We start from the raw sequence: 19,147 nt of genomic DNA, 5'->3' as shown, positions 1-19,147 counted from the left end.
GGTTATAATATTGAGTTAGCTCTGTGGGATTACAAATCTTAAATTTACAGCATATTATACTTTGAAAGAAATTTATATGAAAATGATGTACCATTGGTATTTAACTCCTAGCAAATTAGCTAAAATATATAAATCACACTCTAATATGTGCTGGAAACGTGCACTGATGCACTGATCCTGACTAGGCTAGACTAGCTAGAGGAAGTGAGCGGCCAGCTTTTGGGCTGTGTTCTGGGAACCATACTGGGTTGTGGCCCATTATAAGGTGGGTCACAACCACAGCACCACCACCATACAAATACCGTATTTTTCGTCCCATAGGACGGACCTATTTTTTGGGGGGGGAAATAAAGGAAAAAAATTTCCCTTTATTTCCCCCCCAAAAGCAGGTCGGGAAAACCGAACCAGGTCGAGGAACAGCGGGATGACGGCGCTGCGCCTCCCTGCAGTCCCCCGAGCTTGTGGGGCTGGCCCATGTCTGCCCGGCACGCGGGGCGCTCTGCTTCAGGGCGCCCCGCCCGCCGGGCAGCAGGCTGCTATCCGCAGCGTGGGGAGCCCTGCGGGGAACTCCTGCAGGGCTGCCCACGCTGCGGATGTCTACCCGGCGCGCGGGGTGCTCTGCTTCAGTGCGCCCCGCCCGCCAGGCAACAGGCTGCTATCCGCAGCGTGGGGAGGCCTGCGGGGAACTCCTGCAGGGCTCCCCACGCTACGGATGTGTTCCCGAAGCGCCGGGCGCTCTGCTTTCAGGGCGCCCGGCGCTCCGGGAAGCAGGCTGCTATCCGCAGCCTAGACATCCCTGCGGGACCTCCCGCAGGGCTGCCTAGGCTGCGGATGTGTTCCCGAAGCGCCGGGCGCTCTGCTTTCAGGGCGCCCGACGCTCCGGGAAGCAGGCTGCTATCCGCAGCCTAGACAGCCCTGCGGGACCTCCCACAGGGCTGCCTAGGCTGCGGATGTCTTCCTGAAGCCTGGAGGGCGAGAGGGGTCGGTGCGCACCGACCCCTCTCGCTCTCCAAGCTTCAGCGAAAGCCTGCATTCGCCCCATAGGACGCACCCAGATTTCCCCTTCATTTTTGGAGAGGAAAAAGTGCGTCCTATAGGGTGAAAAATATGGTATATGGTAAAAAGGGAAATAAAATGGGTCCCTAAGTGCATGTTTGTGTTGAAGGTGGGTCAAGAGTGCAGCAGAGCAGAAACATCGCTGCACGTGCTGAATATAGAGCAGAACAGAAAACAATCCCTAATTCCACGGGATTCAATGGACCTTACTCCCATGCGTGTGTACATAAAATATAGCCCCAAGGCTGCAATTCCACACTCACTTACCTGGAACTAAGTCCCACTGAACTCCATGGGAGTTACTTCTGAGTAGACATACATAGGCCTGCATTGTTAAGATGCTTCTTTTGTATCAGTATCTACTTGCCTACAATGGATTTTAAAAAAAAAAATCCTTCCATGATACATAAGAGATTTCATTATTCAAAACTGTGCAACCATAGAGAAAAATAGAAAAAAGATGATAGCACAATTATTAATATTGAACTCTTCCTCTGACACGCAAGGCTAGCTTGAGATTCTAGAATTTGATAACAGAATTCTGTAGTTCCTCGTATAATGTAATACTTCAAATTGCTGTAAAGTCAGCGGACGACAATCAGCAAGGAAATTAACTGTCCCCTGGGTTTTAAAGAGGGCTAAACTGCTAATTTACATGTTAATTAGCATTTGGTCTAAAAAAGTAGCGAATGTAATTCTACAGCATCTAACATTTAACAATGGAACTTATCTAGACGTTGCATTTAACAGTAGCTTCCCACTTCTCGCTAGATATTTCTGAAGTTCCGATAATGAAAGCAATCTCATTATTCTAAACAACATGCAGTTTTCGGGGATGACGCCTGCTAATTTATTTGCATAATGAGAAAAGTAACAAAGCAATCACATTGAATCAGGTGTGTTGGTTCTTAATAAGGCCCATCTAATGGCATAGATTTGTGGGTTTAAAATAAAGACTTGTATAAACTGACATTTAAAATGGGAATGTGCTGCCTCAAGTCATAACAAGTCACTAGACTGTGTTCAGTGGCATTTGATAATTCTATTTCTGCTATCCAAGCACTGATTTCATAAATGTGATTGCAGTAATGTGCAAGTTAAGTATCTTGGAAGAACTCTGCCATAAATTAATACTCTAGAAATGAACATGTTGCATTAGAAAAGCATATATAACATTGATTTCCATTTCCAGATGAAATTGGAGTAAGGAGCATAATATATAGAATTCATTTCAGAGATGTCATAGGGCTATTAGACCTTCTCATCACTGCACATTTTCAAAATGTAGAAAATGTTCACTGTGGTCTCTGGATGGGCCCCTTCCTGATGGCATCATGGCATACAGAAGTTTGGTTAGCTGGGGTCCAGGAAAAGGTCATTTCAGCAGTTGCACCCACCCACCTTACAGCAGGGGTGGACTTTGGCCATTCAAATTTCAGCGGCGCTCTATGCGAGCCCAAATTTGTCATTCCCCCACTTTTCACTTTCTGTTCTGCAGATGCAGTATATCATATTTGAGATGGCTTGCAGTGCCCTCCTCAGCTTGGCACCCAGTGTGAGGGAACTGGTCGTACTGCCCTAAATCCACCTCCGCCTACAGAATGCATTCCTAATGGTGATCAGGGAGATGAAGAACTGGCTGCTTGCCCAGACATTTCCAGACCATTAACATGACCAATGTCTGTGTTTTTTTTGTTGTTACTGTAGTTATTGCACAAATGTTTTTAGTCCCGCCTCCCCTCCATCCCTGCATGTTGCGAGCCGCTTTTAGTATTTTTAAAAGGAAAATTGGTATGCCATTTAACAATAAACAAATAAAATAAAATGAATATATAAAATGCCACTATGAACAATTTTATACCATTAGTTGCCCCTTGTGGAAGGAGATGGTAGTCCATGTTGTGGTAACTTCCAAATTGGATTATTATTACAGTGCAGTCTATGTTGGGGTACCCTTGAAGGTGACCTCGGAACTTCAACAAGTCCAAAATGCAGCAGCCAGATTACTGGTTGGGGTTCACTTCAGAACTCATGCAACCCCCATTTTAAAAGAAGAAGAAGAGGAAGAGTTTGGATTTGATATCCTGCTTTATCACTACCCGAAGGAGTCTCAAAGCAGCTAACCTTCTCCTTTCCCTTCCTCCCCCACAACAAACACTCTGTGAGGTGAGTGAGGCTGAGAGACTTCAGAGAAGTGTGACCTAAGGTCACCCAGCAGCTGCATGTGGAGGAGCGGGGCATCGAACCCAGTTCACCAGATTATAAGTCCACCGCTCTTAACCACTACACCACACTGGTGTAAAACAGCTGCAGTGGTAGCTGGTTCATTTCCAGGACCTATTCAAGGTGCTCACATTATTATTTAAACTCCTAAATGAGTTAGGCCTCAAATAGCAGAGAGGTCATCTCCTTGCCTTCAGACCTCTCAGAAGTTTGGGGGTGGCCTGGGAGTCGGCATTCTCCGTGGCAGCTCCTCGGTTGTGGAATTTCCTCCTCACAGAGTTGCACCTGACACCTTCATTGTATCGTTTCCACCACATGGTGGAGATACACATCCTTACTCTGGCCTTTGACCAAGTATGTGTTTTCAGGGCCCACCCTATTTCTGTGACTGTAATTTGTTTTAACTGTTTTAACACAGAATTTTAAATTGAACTAAAAATTACATTGTTGTACCCTTCCTTGGGACCTGGTGGGGAATTAACTGAAAAAATGAATGAATAAGTCTTTCTTTTGACTTATCTTTGTGTAGATTTAGATAACTTGTCCAAAAGACATTCACATAGAAAGATAAGGGCTGGGAAGGGTGCATAAATAAATTTGTTTGATGCAGATATGTAAGCGAAACATTAAAATCTGCCTCTGTCCACCAGAGACCATTTACCTTCATCGTTTAAATCCCTGCATCCCTTTATGGAAAAATATTAGCACAAACTTTAGGGTAATTAGGATTCAGTATTGCCCTCATATGCAACTAGGCATGTTGTACAAACAGCTGCTCTGTTTGTATCGAACAGCGTTGATTTTAAGTTTCATTAAGTAGCCAGGCTCTATCTTTCTGGAGACTCATTCAAGCTTTTCGACATGTCTTACATATTAATTCATTAACTGGAATTCATTTGGGTGTGTTGGTGACATATATCAAGGGTAGGCTGACATTTCATAGTTAAAACACATCAGCTAAATTGCAAGCTCTGCATCTGGGCCTGCAATTCCGGCACAGGCCCCAGGCAACAGAGTGCCTTTTGTGGGGAACCAGCTCACCTATCACACTTGTAAATAGCAAGCTCTTTTCATCTGCAATTTAGGAAAGGAATAGCAAGCAAACATGTAATGTTGTGTGGCATTGCATTTAGCAATACAGTTGTACCTTGGAAGTCGAACGGAATCTGTTCCGGAAAGTCCTTTCGACTTCCAAAACGTTCAGAAACCAAAGTGTGGCTTCTGATTGGCTGCAGGAAGCTCCTTCAGCCAGCCAGCAGCTGTGGAAGCCCCATCGGACTTTCAGCTTCCAAAAATAGTTCGCAAACCGGAGCAGTCACTTCTGGGTTTACGGCGTTCGGGAGCCAAAACGTTCAAGAACTAAGCTGTTTGAAAACCAAGGTGGAAATGTTCCAGAGATCCCTCTTCGGACTCTCAAATTCACCAGCTGTCCCCACCTCAAAAGGGGGACCTAGTTTTGGTGTAGGAGAGTTTTTTTAGGGGGTGAGGAGGTACAGTTGGGGAGGGAGCCCGCCCCCATCAAAAACCCTCCATGCGTCCACAACAGTTCCTTCAATTTGCAAATGTGCTCACAGAGCCCAGAAAGGTTGCTGACCCCTGGCCTAATAGGGTGGCCATTGTGGTGACCCTGCCAGATGTTACTGGAGCTGGAGTCCAATCAACCCTAGCCAGCAGGACCAATGGGCCAGGATGAAAGGAGCTGTAGTCCAGCAACACCTTGCTGCAGAATTTATAGTAGAAAATGTGTGAGCAGGGGAGTTGCTGCTGGCTTCTGGCCTTGAATCTGAACCAACTACAGTATCATACAGAATGAAGTTCAGAGCACCGCCGTCATATGATTTCCTGGGTGGTGGTTGATGCAGTGGAACTTTGCATGGTAGGAAAGCTAGATCCATTTCTGTGGATATGTGAGAGATGTTTATTTAAAAGCCAATGTTGTTGTTTTTTTTTAAAAAGAAAACAAAACAAAAACAACCACTGACCAGGGAAATATGAAAGCTTGGAAACAGAATCTGACTCATTGCTAGCTAATCATCATCATCACCACCATCATAAAATAATTAGCAATTTTAACAACTGAAGGAGCATCTCCACCCCCATCGTTCTACCCAGACACTGAGGTCCAGCGCCGAGGGCCTTCTGGCAGTTCCCTCACTGCGAGAAGCCAAGTTACAGGGAACCAGGCAGAGTGCCTTCTCGGTAGTGGCACCGGCCCTGTGGAATGCCCTCCCATCAGGTGTCAAAGAGAAAAACAACCACCAGACTTTTAGAAGACATCTGAAAGCAGCCCTGTTTAGGGAAGCTTTTAATGTTTGATGCATTACTGTATTTTAATATTTTGTTGGAAGCTGCCCAGAGAGGCTGGGGAAGCCCAGCCAGATGGGCGGGGTATAAATAATAAATAATAATAATAATAATAATAATAATAATAATTAACTAGCCTGTCTACCTTGTGGTAAATTCTATTGAATTCAGTGACACTTATTTCCAGGTAAGTGTTTATAGAATCACAGTGCAAACCTGCCATTTTTTGATGCGCATTTTCTCACCCTTACGGGTGCACTAATCGGGGACATTAGCATACCTAGTAGGGCAGCGCTGAGAAGCATGTGCTGTCATTTCTCTATGAAGTTTAGCTTGTTTTATAAAATATAGGCCATTTGTTCCTTCCATTGCCAATCTGTCTTCCCCCCTCCCCCCCAGAGCACTAAATCTAGTTTTAAAATTAAAAAGAGTTTTATTGCTTTTAACCATGATCTTTTATGATGGAGAGCAGCCAAGACAAACTGACTTGATGCATCAACATTCCATTTTCTGTTTTGCATAAATCACCAAGGCTGAGAAACATGAGGGATATGGAGGGGGGGGGAGGGAGAGAGAGAAAGAAAGGGATGATGATGCTTAGAATGGATCGATCTGAGCCCAGAAAATTCTGACAAGTAGAAAAAGCAACTGAAGCTGCAAATAAATCCTTTTGTATAGGGAAGAGGGATTATAGGATTAACTTCACATGTTTTGGATCTGAAACCATTTTTGTTTTATATCATTACCAGCCTTTTATAGACTAATTGAGTGGTGTGGAGAACAGCACTAGCTGATTTTTTTTTAATAATATATATATATAAAAAGAATTCATGATTAACCCAGTTTTGTCTGAGGAAACAATGGGCCAAAATTGTGGCCTTGATTACACTCGTGAAATTCACGACTTTCATCAACAACACTGTCCCTCATGAGCATTGGAACCTGTAATCAGAAGCTGATTTGCTGTTGAGTAAGGCGATGAGCAGGATATTAAGGAGGAAAGAGAAAACGCTAGTCAAGAGAATGCAAAAGAAGATTCCTTTGGAGTTCAACTACTCCCTGTTCGGAATTGAAATTAATAGCCTGATCCAAAGTTCTTTGAACTGCATCCATAATAGGCCAGCGACAAGTAAAGCAGATCTGTACCCCTCAAAGGCAGGCACAAGAACATTAATGTTCGGCAAACTTTTCAGTAGTCTGCCATGTATAGCTTATGGGTTGTATTTGACTTTGTAGGGGAGAAGTGGAGTCATCCCTTCCCCTCTGTGATGTATGCGAATGTCTCTTGAAGCATTCGGCTCCCCGCCTGAATCTTACTAGGAAAACCAGATGTGATTCTAATTGTGTGATTGCAATTAATATGTCCATTTTTCTGCTTTTAAAAATAAATAGCAGGGAGCTACTGGATCAGGACTTCAGCACACGAGGAGTGGGGATATAACCCATCCCTGCCTCCTGAGGTCTTGATGGAAAATCCCACAATGCCCAACTGCTATTAGCCCTGGGAAGGAAACTTCCCTACTATCAAAATAAATCTATATTGGAAGCATAAAAATATGCTCCCCTCCCCGATAAATGGATAGACAACATGACAACTCTTGCAACCTATGAACAGATCACTTTCGGATGAGGGTGATGTATGGACAAATTTAATAATATTTGGAACATATTTATCGAAACCATAGTGACTCATGAACTGATGTATACTTAGGGGAAATAATAAGTTTATCTACCTACATATATACTACATAGTTCTGTAACCTTAATTACATGTTATTGTTATTTCATTATTGTTTTTCTCTGTCCCCCCCTCTTCTTTTTTCTAAAAAAGAAAAAAAGAAACTTCGCTACTAGTGTGAATGACAGCATGGGATGGAGTTGCAGTGTGTCTCTGTGTGGTTAACTCCCTCCCTCTGTATCACAGCCCTGATTCTGACAGTCCCTTCATGTGGCTATTCTAGTTCATGCTCTTGTTGCAATAAAGGTCATGCTTACCAGTCCCCAACTATTCGACCCAGGAATGAAGCATCCATTGGCACCAACAGAAACATCCATCCCAGGGTGCAGAGCAGCACAAGTGGGGATTTTCATTGGGACCATGGTATGGAACTGACCCTCAATCAGCCATGTTTTCTTAAGGGTGACAGTGTCTTAAGACATTGGTCATCTGCCTGATTACATAAGTATATCACATTATGTAATAGTTACATACACAGCTCAACAAGACAACAACTGGAACCCACCAACAACGTATGAATCAATATGGCTAAGTGGACCGAACAACTCCCCTTTCCCTCGTACACGCAAACAAAACTCACTGCAGTCAACTAAAAGCAACCAAGCCATGCCCAACCAATCTCTCTCACTGCCAACAAAAACTAATAAATCAATACAAATGGACCCCTGCCCCCATGATGCTGACACAAAAACCTTACGCATACACTATGTAGAACAGGCATAGGCAAACTCTGGCCCTCCAGATGTTTAGGAACTACAATTCCCATCATCCCTAGCTAATAGGACCAGTGGCCAGAGTTTGTCTATGTCTGATGTAGAAGAATTAAAGTTTACTACCCTCCTTCTCTCTTCTCCCCCAACTTTATACTGTCTATAATATTAATGTATCCAATCAAACATGACTGATCTGTAGGTCAAATTCTGTGAACTGAAAGCAGAGACGCTGTATGTACTTTTGTAACCCAATATTTTTTTAAAAAATAAAAACAATTAAAAAATACACAAATGCACACATGAAACATAGAAACAATTTGACACTGAAACCAACCCCATGTTGTAATACTTGTGAATATTACATGGTAGGCTGGCTCATCCCCCCCAAAAATACTATTACTTGATATCAAGTGGTTCAACTAGTCATGTGAATTGGTGCAACTTGTCATGTCATGTAAGAGAGCATATCACCACAGGAATATGACACAGCAAATTAAAAAGAAGCTACCAACTCTACAATTCTATGATTCTATACCTATACCTATTTTACATGGCTATATCTTGAACGACTTTTTAGGCTTACCTGCTTGTGAGCATGATCATAGGAATTGATGTGGTTGTCAAATTCGTGGTGTTTATGGTACTGCTTGTCACATAATTCACAGTAGAAGTTGGCCTTCACATCCTCTAGAGCCCTTGCCGCTGCCTTCTCCTTTTCAGCAGAATCCTAGAAGGGCAGAGGGAGAGGAAAAATATTTGGTTATATCCAATTGCCAGTTTGGTTATTGCCAGTTTTTCACCACAAAGTCCCATGTACTTCCCAGCCCTATCATTAGGCAGAGTGAGGCAGCTGTCTCAGGCAGTTGATTTTGAGTGACATATTTTTACTCCCAGGGAGAAGTGCTGGTGGGGTATTCATTCAAAAAATGGAACCAAATCACATGGTTTGGAAGCAGGCCTGAGTCTTTTCTTTGTTGAAATTACAGATACACCCCACCTGCCACAGTGCAAGCAGAGGCAAGATATCAAAACAACAACGGTAGCTTATTTTCCAACCCTACTTGTGGTATGGAGCACAATCTTGTGGTCAGGATCACAGCTGGGGAGGGAAAGATTAAACCAATGCTTCCATGCACACTGCAGTCACAATGCAAAATTGGAAGTGGTCCTGCACATAATTAGAATCATAGAATCATAGAATCATAGAATCATAGAATCATAGAGTTGGAAGAGACCACAAGGGCCATCGAGTCCAACCCCCTGCCAAGCAGGAAACACCATCAGAGCACTCCTGACATATGGTTGTCAAGCCTCTGCTTAAAGACCTCCAAAGTAGGAGACTCCACCACACTCCTTGGCAGCAAATTCCACTGTCGAACAGCTCTTACTGTCAGGAAGTTCTTCCTAATGTTTAGGTGGAATCTTCTTTCTTGTAGTTTGGATCCATTGCTCCGTGTCCGCTTCTCTGGAGCAGCAGAAAACAACCTTTCTCCCTCCTCTATGTGACATCCTTTTATATATTTGAACATGGCTATCATATCACCCCTTAACCTCCTCTTCTCCAGGCTAAACATGCCCAGCTCCCTTAGCCGTTCCTCATAAGGCATCGTTTCCAGGCCTTTGACCATTTTGGTTGCCCTCCTCTGGACACGTTCCAGTTTGTCAGTGTCCTTCTTGAATTGTGGTGCCCAGAACTGGACACAGTACTCCAGGTGAGGTCTGACCAGAGCAGAATACAGTGGCACTATTACTTCCCTTGATCTAGATGCTATACTCCTATTGATGAGGCCCAGAATTGCATTGGCTTTTTTAGCTGCCGCGTCACACTGTTGGCTCATGTCAAGTTTGTGGTCAACCAAGACTCCTAGATCCTTTTCACATGTACTGCTCTCAAGCCAGGTGTCCCCCATCTTGTATTTGTGCCTCTCATTTTTTTTGCCCAAGTGCAATACTTTACATTTCTCCCTGTTAAAATTCATTTTGTTTGTTTTTGCCCAGTTCTCTAATCTGTCAAGGTCGTTTTGAAGTGTGATCCTGTCCTCTGGGGTGTTAGCCACCCCTCCCAGTTTGGTGTCATCTGCAAATTTGATCAGGATGCCCTTGAGTCCATCATCCAAGTCGTTGATAAAGATGTTGAATAAGACCGGGCCCAAGACAGAACCCTGTGGCACCCCACTAGTCACTCTTCTCCAGGATGAAGAGGAACCATTGATGAGCACCCTTTGGGTTCGGTCAGTCAGCCAGTTACAAATCCACTGAGTGGTAGCATAGTCAAGACCACATTTTACCAGCTTCTTTACAAGAATATCATGGGGCACCTTGTCAAATGCCTTGCTGAAATCAAGGTAGGCTACATCCACTGCGTTCCCTTCATCTACCAGGCTTGTAATTCTGTCAAAAAACGAGATCAGGTTAGTCTGACATGACTTATTTTTCAGAAATCCATGCTGACTATTGGTGATCACAGCATTCCTTTCTAGGTGCTCACAGACTTTTTGCTTAATGATCTGCTCCAGAATCTTCCCTGTTATTGATGTCAGACTGACTGGGCGGTAATTATTTGGGTCCTCTCTTTTCCCCTTTTTGAAAATAGGGACAACATTTGCCCTCCTCCAGTCTGCCGGGACTTCGCCTGTTCTCCAGGAATTCTCAAAGATGACTGCCAGTGGTTCTGAGATCACATCTGCCAGTTCTTTTAATACTCTTGGATGCAGTTCATCTGGCCCTGGAGACTTGAATACATCTAAACTAGCCAAATATTCTTGTACTATCTCCTTAGTTATTCTGGGCTGTGTTTCCTTTGCTGAATCATTTTCTCCAAATTCTTCAGGTCGGGCATTGTTTTCTTTATCGGAGAAGACTGAGGCAAAGAAGGCATTGAGGATTTCAGCCCTTTCTATGTCCCCTGTTTGCATTTCACCATCTTCTACTCTCAGTGACCCCACTGTTTCTTTGTTCTTCCTTTTGCTACGGACATACCCATAAAAGCCTTTTTTGTTGCTTTTAACCTCTCTAGCAAGCCTGAGTTCATTCTGTGCTTTAGCTTTTCTGACTTTGTGTCTACACGTGCTGGCTATTTGTTTGAATTCCTCTTTGGTGGTTTCCCCCCTTTTCCATTTTTTGTACACATCCTTTTTTAATCTTAATTCAGTTAAAAGTTCTTTAGATAGCCACCCTGGCTTCTTTAGGCACCTTCCATGTTTCCGTCTCATTGGTATTGCCTGACGTTGTGCTTTTACTATCTCCCTCTTAACAAACTCCCAGCCATCATGAACTCCCTTTCCTTTTAGTATTGCTGTCCATGGGATCTCACCCAGCACTTCCCTAAGTTTTATGAAGTCGGCTTTCTTAAAGTCAAGAAATTGAGTCCTAGTATGCTTGGCTGCTCCTTTCCGCTGTATAGTAAACTTCAGAAGAGCATGATCACTCGCGCCTAATGATCCATCCACATCTACCCCACTAACCAGGTCATCAACATTGGTTAGGACCAGATCTAAAATGGCTGTTCCTCTTGTTGCTTCTCCCACTTTCTGGACAATGAAGTTGTCTGCAAGGCCAGTGAGGAATCTGTTTGACCTTGTGCTCTTGGCTGAGTTTGACGTCCAACAAATATCCGGGTAATTGAAGTCCCCCATTACTACTATCTCCCTTCCTTTTGCATGCTTGGCCATCTGTTCCAGGAAGGCATCATCTATGTCCTCCGTTTGGCTTGGGGATCTATAGTAAACTCCCACAATGAGGTCTCTGTTATTCTTCTCTCCCTTAATTTTGACCCAAATGCTCTCACTTTGGCTTTGAGGTTCTAAATCTTGGATCTCTTCACAGGTATACACATCCCTGACATATAACGCCACTCCTCCTCCTTTCTTGTCTGGTCTGTTTCTCTGAAATAGATTGTATCCCCCCATTATTACATTCCAATCGTGGGACTTATCCCACCAGGTTTCAGTGATGCCTATTATGTCATATTTAGTTTGCTGTACCAAGAGCTCAAGCTCATCTTGTTTATTTCCCATGCTTTGCGCATTAGTGTACAGACATTGAAGTCCATTAATCATTCCCCCGTGTCTCTTATTTAAGGATTTTTTCCTCCCACCACTAGGTCCGCGTGCTGTTTGCTCCATTTGGTCTATGACATTTGGATGATCATCTTCATTAATTGATAGACTCCTACCTTCAGGAGCACTGTCTCCCTCCCCCACATTAGTCAGTTTAAAGCCCTCCTGATGAGGTTTCTGAGATTTTTGGCAAAAACATTTCTCCCAACCGTTGTGAGGTGCAGCCCATCACTTGCCAGAAGTCCATCTTCAAGAAACTGCAGTCCGTGATCTAAGAATCCGAACCGTTCCTGTTTACACCATTTGCGAAGCCAGCTGTTCACTTCCACTATTTTCCCCTCTCTCCCTGGGCCACGTCGTTCAACTGGGAGGACAGACGAGATGACAATTTGTGCATTTAGTTGCTTCAATTTCCTGCCGAGAGCCTCGTAGTCTCTTTTGATCTTCTGGAGGCTATTGCTTGCAGTGTCATTGGTTCCCACATGAACCAAGAGGAAGGGGTACTTGTCAGTGGGTTTTATGATTCCTTGCAGTCGTTCAGTTACATCTTGGATCTTAGCCCCGGGGAGACAGCACACTTCCCGAGACATCTTGTCAGGCCCACAGATCACTGCTTCTGTTCCCCTCAGTAGGGAATCCCCTATCACCACTACACGCCTCCTCTTGGGTTTGGTCGGGGTTCTTCCATGAGCTGTCTGTTCCAAGGTCGCCCGCACATTCCCTGAGGACTGACTTTGCTGCTCGTCTTCATATACCTGATCGACTGTAATGAGGGAGAGATCCTCAAATGGAGTCTGCTCTTCGTCTTCCATGCTAGGGGAGAGGACCTCAAAGCGATTGTGTATTTCTAAACAATCAGAGTGAACCCTGGGCCTCCTACTTCTTTGAGTCACGTTTCTCCATATATCTGGCTCCTGTGTTGATGAACTAGCCTCCTTCTCAGGGGAGTCCCCTGTCTCCTCCTTGGTGGGGACGGTGTGCTCTGTTGCTTCCAAGAAGAGCTCCAGCTCTCTAATTCTTTGGAGCGTAGCTACACGTTCCTCCAGTTGCTGGACTTTGTCTTTTAAAAGGGCAATCAACATGCAATTGCTGCAGGTAAAGCTGCCTGCAACCTTTGGCAAGATGGCAAACATTGCGCAGGAATCGCAGGCGACTGCAGCTGTTCCCTCCCCTTCCATCTTGAGATCGTGTCGTTGGGGGTGGCTACAGAGGTCCTCCATCATAAAAAGCTTGAAGACAGGACAAATAACTTCCCCCACAAAAAAACCCTAGGTCTCCCCCAACAAACGTTTGAGACTAGCTCCCCTAAATCTAAAAGATGGGTATAACTGCCCTGCAAACTCTGATAAGCTCCTCCCACAGCTAATCCCCTGCCTCAACAGGAACCCTGCCCCCTCTGACCTTTACACAGGGAAAACAGCTAATCAGCCACAAAGAAACACACACACACAAGAAAACCCTTTTTGCTCCTTCTTCAACTGCTGCCCTGCAATAAAATTAAACAATAAAATACCCGCAAAGGTGTGTCTCAGAGTGAAACTGGCTAGTTTGACTGTAATCTGGCCAGTCTTGGGCAATCTACGTCTAAGTATGAGAGAGAAATGAGATTCTATTCACCTTTAAATGCAAGCCTTCCAAAACATAGCAATCTTCTGAAATGTGCACTTCTCCAAATTTTGCAATGCAAGTAAATGCGTGCAAAATGCATATACTGTTAATGCAGATGAATATACTAGTGAAAATAACATGCAAAATGTCTTACTTGAGGGGAAATCCCTTTTCAAAAATGTGTTATTAGGCAAAATTGCATATACCTATCCCTATCTGCATCTCGACTTGGGAACCGGTGATGCCATTAGCTATTTTTCCTTAGGCAGCAAAATATATTGGGTCATGGGGTTCTGGCAGTACCATGGAGGTCTGTAGTAAGAAGTTAGCATCTAAACCGCTAAGCCTGATGAGTGGCTCAAAGGTAAGATGGGTGACTCACTCACTGTTCTGAAAAAAAACATTGCAGTGATATGAAAATGCTCTTCAGGTTGATCTAAAGGAATTCAAGCGAGCCTTTTACTGGACGTCAGTCTTTGCGGGCAGATTAAAGCAGCATTTACCCTCTAGACTAATTACTCCTTCAGCTGTACTTTAAAACAGCACTCAACAATGCAAAAGAACAAGAGCACAGAAAGAGAAACATTATAATGACAGGATGTTACAGTACAATGATTATGGCCACTAATCCCCTTATCAGCACAGAGTGCAGCTAAGAGAAGCAAAAATGTATGAATGTGTACACGTGCTGGGGGAATAAGCTAAGCCTCTCAGGGAATGCTAGTTTTGCCAATGAGTGTTTTACATGTCAAAGCTTTCAGCTGCCATGCTGTACTATAAAAGCTGAGAACCTATTTTAAAGCCAAGGTGAGGCAAGATGCCTAGAGGGAACAAGAAAGTTAGGGACTCCGTAAGGCTTAAAATTAGGAGAACAACTCGGGTTGCAGTAATAGCAATTCTGCTACGAATTGATTAAATAAGATAAATAAGCCACTGAGAGACTGGCAAGACACAGGAAGTGCACATTCTTATTTAATCAATAACGTAATTTTAAAGTTAGTGGGGCATAATCCAGCAAGATGAAGTCCAATTGAAACAACGGGAGTAGCTTGAAAATTTTATTTGTTGAACCTTGCCCATATGGAGAAAGGGCAGGTTATCAATTATTTTAAATCAACTGACCAATAATTGTCATGATCGAGCTTCTTATCTCTTGCTTTGAACTACATTGAAAATGACCTTGTGCTGATCTGTGACCAAACCATTGATTGTCAGGGTGAATGTATTTGTTAGTTTAAAAAAATCATATCAGTCCAAAACTCTCAGAGCAGATAATAATAATAATAATAATAATAATAATAATAATAATAATAATTATTATTATTATTATTATTTATACCTCGCCCATCTGGATGGGTTTCCCCAGCCACTCTGGGCAGCTTCCAACAAATATTAAAAATACAATAAAAATAAGGTAAAGGTAAAGGGACCCCTGACCATTAGGTCCAGTCGTGACCGACTCTGGGGTTGCGGCGCTCATCTCACTTTATTGGCTGAGGGAACTGGCGTATGTGGCCAGCATGACTAAGCCACTTCTGGCGAACCAGAGCAGCACACGGAAATGCCGTTTACCTTCCCACCAGAGAGGTACCTATTTATCTAATTGCACTTTGATGTGCTTTCGAACTGCTAGGTTGGCAGGAGCAGGGACCGAGCAACGGGAGCTCACCCCGTTGCGGGGATTCGAACCACCGACCTTCTGAATGGCAAGCCCTAGGCTCTGTGGTTTAACCCACAGAGCCACCCGCATCCCTTACAAAAAAAATACAGGCATGTTTATTTGAACACAAGGATACCTAAAACTTCCGGAGTCAAAACAGAGCAGCAGCAGAGACGATAGAAGCCTTATGTAGCTCAGGACCCCAATATTTCAAGACTGCCTTTCCTGACATGAACTGATCTGGACTCTGTGATCATAATCCGAGGCCCTTCTCCGTGTGCCCCCTTCATGGGAGGTTGCAAGGATTGCAACATGAGAATGGGTCTTTTCAATGGTGGCTTCCCACTTGTGGACTGTTCTTCCCACAAAGGCTCATCACTATCAATTTTTAGGCATCAACTTGTGGAGGCTGTTATGAGCCAAAGTGGGGCAGGTGTGAAACCCCCAACCCCACTCCTCTCCTACTCATTGACAGAAAGCAACCCGGTCAGCTTTCTGTTCCAAATGCATTTCTCTAAAGAGAGAACGGGACAAAAATGCCCTTTACAGAATGCCATCATTGCCGCTTCTTTCCGATTCCTGCTTTCTATATATGCTCCAACGAGGCACGGCTCCTATTTTTTTTAGTATCTGTCTCCGGTGAAGCATCATGCTTATTCCTCCCCTCCCCCTTTTTACCATTGTTAGGGGGTTGTCTGTTTGAAATGATTTTAGTGTGAGTCAACGGTGTTGTCATTATTCAGGGTTCAGCACCTTCCTCGGGGAAGTTAATTCCTGACTGTGTGGGTGGAGGCATCTTGTCTCAACTGAACACAGATAAATGCACACGCACCGTGCCGCGCACAGCCTGCCATTTCATACATGTTAGCTGCTGAGCTAAATTGGAGGACAATTATGTTTTTCTAATACATCTTGAACCAAAAAGAACAAACATGCTCTTGGCGTTTAAAACAGCAGGCCAAATGCACTATAGATCAGGCTGCATTTAGGCTGCATTAGATTGTGTAGCTGAGGCTCCAATACTTTGGGCACCTCATAAGAAGAGAAGACTCCTTGGAAAAGACCCTGATGTTGGGAAAGATGGAGGGCACAAGGAGAAGGGGACGACAGAGGACGAGATGGTTGGACAATGTTCTTGAAGCTACCAGCATGAGTTTGACCAAAATGCTGGAGGCAGTGGAAGACAGGAGTGACTGGTGTGCTCTGGTCCATGGGGTCACGAAGAGTCGGACACCACTAAATGACTAAACAAAAACAACAGCAAATTACATTACATGACACACTCCAACAATTTGTAGTTTTACAAGATGTAACGCTAAGGAGGTGGGGTTCACAACCCAATTCATTCCTTAGCCTTTTAGTGTTACACCAAGATTGTCCAAAAGAGAACACAGTGCCAACTTTGTATGTAAAGGTGCAACTAATAATTGCTATAATTTAAACAGAAATACAATCAGTTCTCCCCCCCCCCAGGGGTACTCAAGATACACAGTACCACCACCTTTTTCCCCCTAGAAGAAAAGCACTGAATACAATATATCTCATCATAGTGGGAGGTGAGCAGGTGACCTCCAGGTGTTAAATGTTGAAGGGAAATTTTATAGCTCCTCCTCTCCCTTTGTATTGTTTTCCCCATTCCATCTTTTATACTAGCTTTGGATTGGACAGCTCTTCAAATGGGGGACTCCTGTCAAATAGAAGGTTGTCCTCTGTCAAGTAGGATACATGGCTACCCTATCTGGAGGTGAAGGTGATAGAGTTTGCGGGAACAACCATCTTGAAACCTCCTCAGGAGTCTCCCTTTTTATTATCCTTACTTATCAGCAGGTGAGTTCAAAAGCCAAGAACTATTAGATTGAAACGGGGACCTCTCAATGCTCTTTCATTCCAAACCATAGCTGTCACATCCACCCTCTTTGATGAAAGGTTAGCTAAAAAGAGTTCAAGTCATGTTGCCACCACCAAGTGGCTTCCTGCAATCTGGTCAGAAATAGCACATATCTACGAGGTTTCAGTGGATATTATTGAGCATGGGGTATATTGAGCACAGGGCATGGCCTGAGGTCACATGATGTGTCAAATGTTGCTAAAATGAAAAAAGATATGGATTTGGTCAGTACCTGGATGAGAGATCATGGAGTAAACTCCATGGAAAAAAGAGTGGGGGCAGGGAAGACTGCATCCATGTATATACCCTAAGCTTTGGAGGGTGCAGAGGGTGTGCCAGGTGTGCTGAGGCACAAACTAATGTATAACATAAACCAGAGATTATGGCAAGGACAAAAAGAAAATCTTCCCAAAATGAATTGTGTGTGTGTGTATGCACTCAAGGATCACCACCTGAGTTAATAAAGCAAATGAAAGAAAACCACACTATCTCAGAAGCATATTTTTTTTTTGGCTATACCTTTTGCCAGTCTGATATTGCAAGTTAACCACTATTACAATGCTGACCAAATACAGGCATGTCATAGCTGCAAGGAAAATTCAGAGGACGTTTCCCAGCCATTTGAGATCACCATTCTGACTGGCAAAAGATGAACACCACTATATATATATATATATATATATATATATATATATATATATATATATTAATGCAAATCTTAAATCTGTCAAAAATAGATAAGAGTCTCAATAAATGAGATTTGGGGATTTTAAAAATCTTGAACTAAACACCAAGTCCCAAGTGACAAACATTTAGGGGCAGGGCTCCCTCATATGAAATGGCGTGTCTCTTCCCACAAAGCCCATCCACCATGCAGAGGAAATACGACTGTAAATGTAGCATCAACTTAGTGGCAGACTCTTGTTTTAATGGAGGCCCTCCTCCCAACATACAGTCATGGGGGGGGGGGAGTGCTCCCTCTTTGAATTCTGTAGCTTTACATATCAGGACATAATAGCAATCATTTGTTCCTTAGCAGGTCTTAAAATTAGGTAAATACAACCTCAGATGAACAACGACACATGACACATTACACTGTGTCATGATTTATTTAACAGAAATAAAGCCAAGATGGAGAAATCAAGTGGGAAAAACTAAGTACACCCTTACTGCTTCCATAGGAATTAAGAGGCTAATCAAATGCCCTTGCTTAACTGATCATCAGCAAGTGTGCCCACCTCTATAAAAGTTGAAGTTTTAGCAGTTTGCTGGTCTGGAGCATTCGGGTGTGTTTGAACACAATGCCAAGGAAGAAAGACGACACAATGCTCTTAGAGAAGCAACTGCTGCTGACCATGAAACTAGGAAGGGTTCTAAGGTCATCTCCAACCAATTTTAAGCCCATCATTCTACACTGAGAAAGATTATTCAAAAATGGAAAACATTCAAGGTGGTTGCCAATCTTCTCAGGAGTGGATGTCCGAGCAAATTCACCCCAAGACCAGACTGTGCAATGCTCAGAGAAATCGCAAAAAACCCAAGAGTTGGTATATCTCAGGCTCTACAGGTCTTAGTTAGCATATTAAATGTTATAGTTTGTGAGAGTACGAAGACTGAACAAGGATGGTGTGTCTGGAAGGGTTTCCAGGAGAAAGCCTCGTCTCTCTAAAGAGAAGATGGCAGCATGGCTTTGGTTTGCTAAGTTGCCTCTGAACAAACCACCAGACTTCTGGATCAATGTCCTTTGGACAAATGAGACCAAAGTGGAGATGTCTGGCCATAATGCACAGCGCCACGTTTAGCAAAAACCAAACACAGCAAATCAGCACATACCAACAGCTCATACCCGCAGTCAAGCACAGTGGTGGAAGGGTGATGATTTGGGCTTGTTTTGCAGCC

The 19,147-nt window shown here is 43.6% G+C and overlaps 1 protein-coding gene across 4 annotated transcripts in view; it reads right to left on the bottom strand.

Moving 5' to 3' along the window:
• Positions 1–19,147, bottom strand: part of ZNF804B (zinc finger protein 804B) — a 305,937-nt gene that overhangs the window by 20,101 nt on the left and 266,689 nt on the right. For all 4 annotated transcript variants that reach the window (XM_083467607.1, XM_083467608.1, XM_083467605.1 and 1 more), the window contains one exon: positions 8,618–8,761. In XM_083467607.1, the coding sequence (XP_083323733.1) occupies positions 8,618–8,761 (144 nt within the window). The remainder of the gene's footprint in view (positions 1–8,617; positions 8,762–19,147) is intronic.

This window comes from Podarcis liolepis, assembly GCF_965112155.1.
Source record: "Podarcis liolepis genome assembly, chromosome: 12".
Taxonomy (NCBI): Eukaryota; Metazoa; Chordata; class Lepidosauria; order Squamata; family Lacertidae; genus Podarcis; species Podarcis liolepis.
This window is presented reverse-complemented; position numbering and strand designations above follow the sequence as displayed.